The sequence below is a fragment of the Nuphar pumila genome, unplaced genomic scaffold, assembly GCF_984573655.1.
Source record: "Nuphar pumila unplaced genomic scaffold, dmNupPumi1.hap1.1 HAP1_SCAFFOLD_290, whole genome shotgun sequence".
NCBI classification, from domain to species: domain Eukaryota; kingdom Viridiplantae; phylum Streptophyta; class Magnoliopsida; order Nymphaeales; family Nymphaeaceae; genus Nuphar; species Nuphar pumila.
The window spans coordinates 68,853-72,180 of NW_028323262.1; the positions used below are offsets into that span (position 1 = coordinate 68,853).

At 54.1% G+C, this 3,328-nt stretch overlaps 1 protein-coding gene across 1 annotated transcript; it reads left to right on the forward strand.

Annotated features, from left to right (window-relative positions):
* The first annotated feature begins 292 nt into the window (after positions 1 to 292).
* LOC149810568 (galactose oxidase-like) lies at positions 293 to 2,108 on the forward strand. Its single transcript, XM_089994201.1, has 2 exons — positions 293 to 384; positions 494 to 2,108. Exons 1-2 carry the CDS (start codon positions 293 to 295, stop codon positions 2,106 to 2,108), a joined length of 1,707 nt encoding a protein of 568 aa, XP_089850327.1.
* The last annotated feature ends 1,220 nt before the right edge of the window (positions 2,109 to 3,328 follow it).

Consider the following 3,328-nt stretch of genomic DNA (forward strand, 5'->3'; position numbering starts at 1 on the left):
TTTTCAACACGTGAGAACGTAGGTATGGCCACCGTGGCCGGGAAGCTCATGCTCTCATATGCACGTTTCATTGACGTCTGATCATTAATGTGATGTCTGTTGCATCCATCATATCTATGGACAACTCCGCGAATGCCCCGAGGTCAAGATGATCAGTTTTAATCCTTTGAGAGGTACCTCTTAGCAGCGCGGCCTTCATGACGAAGTGACCTCGAAAAGAAAAGAGATACGCCAGCCCAAAAAAGGTGGCGTTGACGACGGGCGAGACAGCCAGGGCTGATCTCGCGCCTAAATGGAGGGATGCAGCATCCCCCGAAGGACGATGCGACTATGGCGGCTTCCGGAAGGCCCCATTTATGAGATGGCCATCAAGTTCCCGACGCCGTAAGTGACCTCGACGCTAGTCCTGATATTCAATCGCTCGACCATTTCGTCACACGCGCCTTGCAAGCTTTGCAGTGCACCGTTCAGTGACAAATTGAGACTCATGCAGGTTCGCTTCAAGCAATCAAGCCTCGTTTCAGCTTCAGGCGATGCTTCAGATGGAACGCTTCCTGCAGGCAGCCGTCGGCTTGTTCGCCGTCGCTGTCCTGTTTGGTGCCACTCAAACCGTTGCCATTGGCCTGAACGATGGCTCGTGGGGCCCGGTCATCAACTTTCCAATCGTTCCCGTCTCGGTCGCCATCATGCCCAACGAGAAGCTTGTCGCATGGGCAGCTTTCTCCCCCACTGGCTGGGTGCTGGGCGACCCAAACTTCTTCCACAAGGCAGAGACGCAAACGTTCGTGATGGACCTAAAGACAGGCTCCGTCTCGGACCTCATCGTGACCAAAAACGGCCACGACATGTATTGCCCGGGCACTGCCATGCTCGCTGACGGGACTCTGCTCGTGAGCGGCGGCAGCACGAGCAAAATGACGAGCCTGTACGACTTCCGCACGGACAAGTGGACCACGTCAGGGATGTTGAACATCGGCCGCGGCTACCAAGCAAACACACCGCTCCCCGACAACAGCATCTTCACAATCGGTGGCTCATTCAACGGCAACATCCTGGTGTCCAAGGACGCCGAGATCTACAAGGACGGCGTCTGGAAGACGCTCCCAGGCATCAAGGCACCCGTCATCTACACCGCAGATCCCCTAGGCCCCTTCGCCGCCGACAACCACGCGTGGCTGTTCGCAGTGGGTGGCAGCGTTGTCTTCCATGCGGGCCCGAGCAAACGCATGCACTTCTTCGACACCGCCGGCGAGGGCTCCGTCATCGACGCCGGACTGCGCGGCGACAGTGACCACTCCATGTACGGTGCCGCAGTCATGTTTGCACCCGGCAAGATTCTGACCGCCGGTGGCGCGACGGCATACATCAACGGCCCCGCCACCAACAAGACGTTCATCCTCACGCTGAAGCCAAACAAGCAGGTGACGGTCGAGCCGGTTGAGTCGATGAAGTTTGCGCGAGCATTCTGCAACGGTGTGGTGCTGCCCGACGGCGACGTCATTGTGGTGGGAGGTCAGGTCAAGACGAAAATCTTCCTTGACGACGGTGCTATCATGAACCCTGAGCTCTTCAGCCCGAAAACCAAAACGTGGAGGACCCTCGCGCCACATGCGATTCCACGAACATACCACGGCGTGGCGATTCTCATGCCCGATGGCCGAATGTTCATTGGCTCTGGCGGCTACTGTAACTTCCTCATCAACATCATCTGCCCGATCAATGCCGTCAACCACAAGGACGGAGAGATCTACACCCCCCCATACCTGCTCAACGGCGATGGCTCGCCGCTGCCTGAGTCAGCGCGCCCAGTCATTGCCTCTGCTCCTGAGACCGCGAACCCCGGCGAGACGATTGTCATCACGACGAAAGAAAAGGTATCGAACCTCGTGCTCATTCGCATGGGCGTGGTGACTCACACCATCAACAACGACCAGAGGCGTATTCCACTGACCAAGGGCCGACCTGTCGTGACCAACAAGTCCGCAAAGTACACCGTCACGCTCCCCTCTGATACAGGGGTGCTTCTGCCTGGTTACTACTACTTGTTTGCGGTCGGCAAGAACGGCGCGCCAAGCATCGCCAAGTTCATCAGGATCAACATCGCATAAGGTGCTGCGCACCGCACATTCTCATGTGTTTCTGTGCGTGTGGTTTGTGCGGTTGCTAACTCTCATAATTTGTGCATGTGTGGTGTGTGTTTCTCTCTGTGATTGGCTCTTGTTCTGCCGCCGAACCCAGATGTGAGAGGCTCATAACTGGGTTTGAATGATTGTCAGCGGAGGGAACGCTTGCCTCGCATCGCCACCGTCTCACAAACATCACACTTCACTTATCCAGTACTTGCCTCATGGAAGCACCAAGCCTTGTTCTCAACCCCTCGGGTACCTTCCTCGGTGCTTCCAGCCATTTTGGCATGGTTCTCATTCCATTCTTTCGCTGTTGATCAGTCTTTGTTCCACTTGTTGTGGGCCAACACCGGTCTTTTATGATTTTTTCATTGCACCGGTTCGCAGCCTTCCTGGTTAACCAACGAGGAACACTCATCTACCCTCAGTGAGAGGCTGCTTTCCAACAAATCCAACCACGTTTAGAACGTTTTCCAGCTTTGCCCGTAGAATGTCTCTCTGCGCATCAGTCAACAACAATATCTAGCACTCATTTGATTAGGTTGATGTCAACCTGAAAATCTAGTGTGTATCAATGGATGGGCTGGCACTATCTCAAGACACCTTGTCAAGAGAGAAATGTCGATTCTTTCAAAAGCATGAATGGATGTGTAATTCAGTCGCAGTTTGCTGGGATATCATCCTGGACCCTTGATACGTGGTGAAGTCTTGTGTCGGACTTGTATAACTGTTGAGTATATAATCTTTTCAGAGAGGGATCCAATCCAATTGTGACTTCTGGTTTGCTTGTATGAAAAGAAGCCGTGTGCACTTCCACAAGCAAGAAAAAAATAAAAAAAATAAATCAATCGGGGATCACGCCGTGTCCCTTCTGCCGTGAAGCACGGAGAGAGAGACATAATTAAATCAATCATTCGGGGATCACGCCAGGGACCCGGCGCTGCAAGACTCGACGACAGAAACGCACCCATGGGGCTTCGGCCTCGTGCCCAGGCCGCAGCTAGGGCACAGGCGGTGATTACCGCTCCACCGTTCCCCAAAACACGCATCAATGATGCATGACACACGTTGGCAGCCTCACAACTCATACCATGACAAACCATGTCACGCCCAAAGTTATCATTTCACAAGAGTCCTCAGTGGGCGCAGGATATTAGGACCCATGCAGCGAGTCCCAGAAGGCTACAAGGTACCCCTTGCAT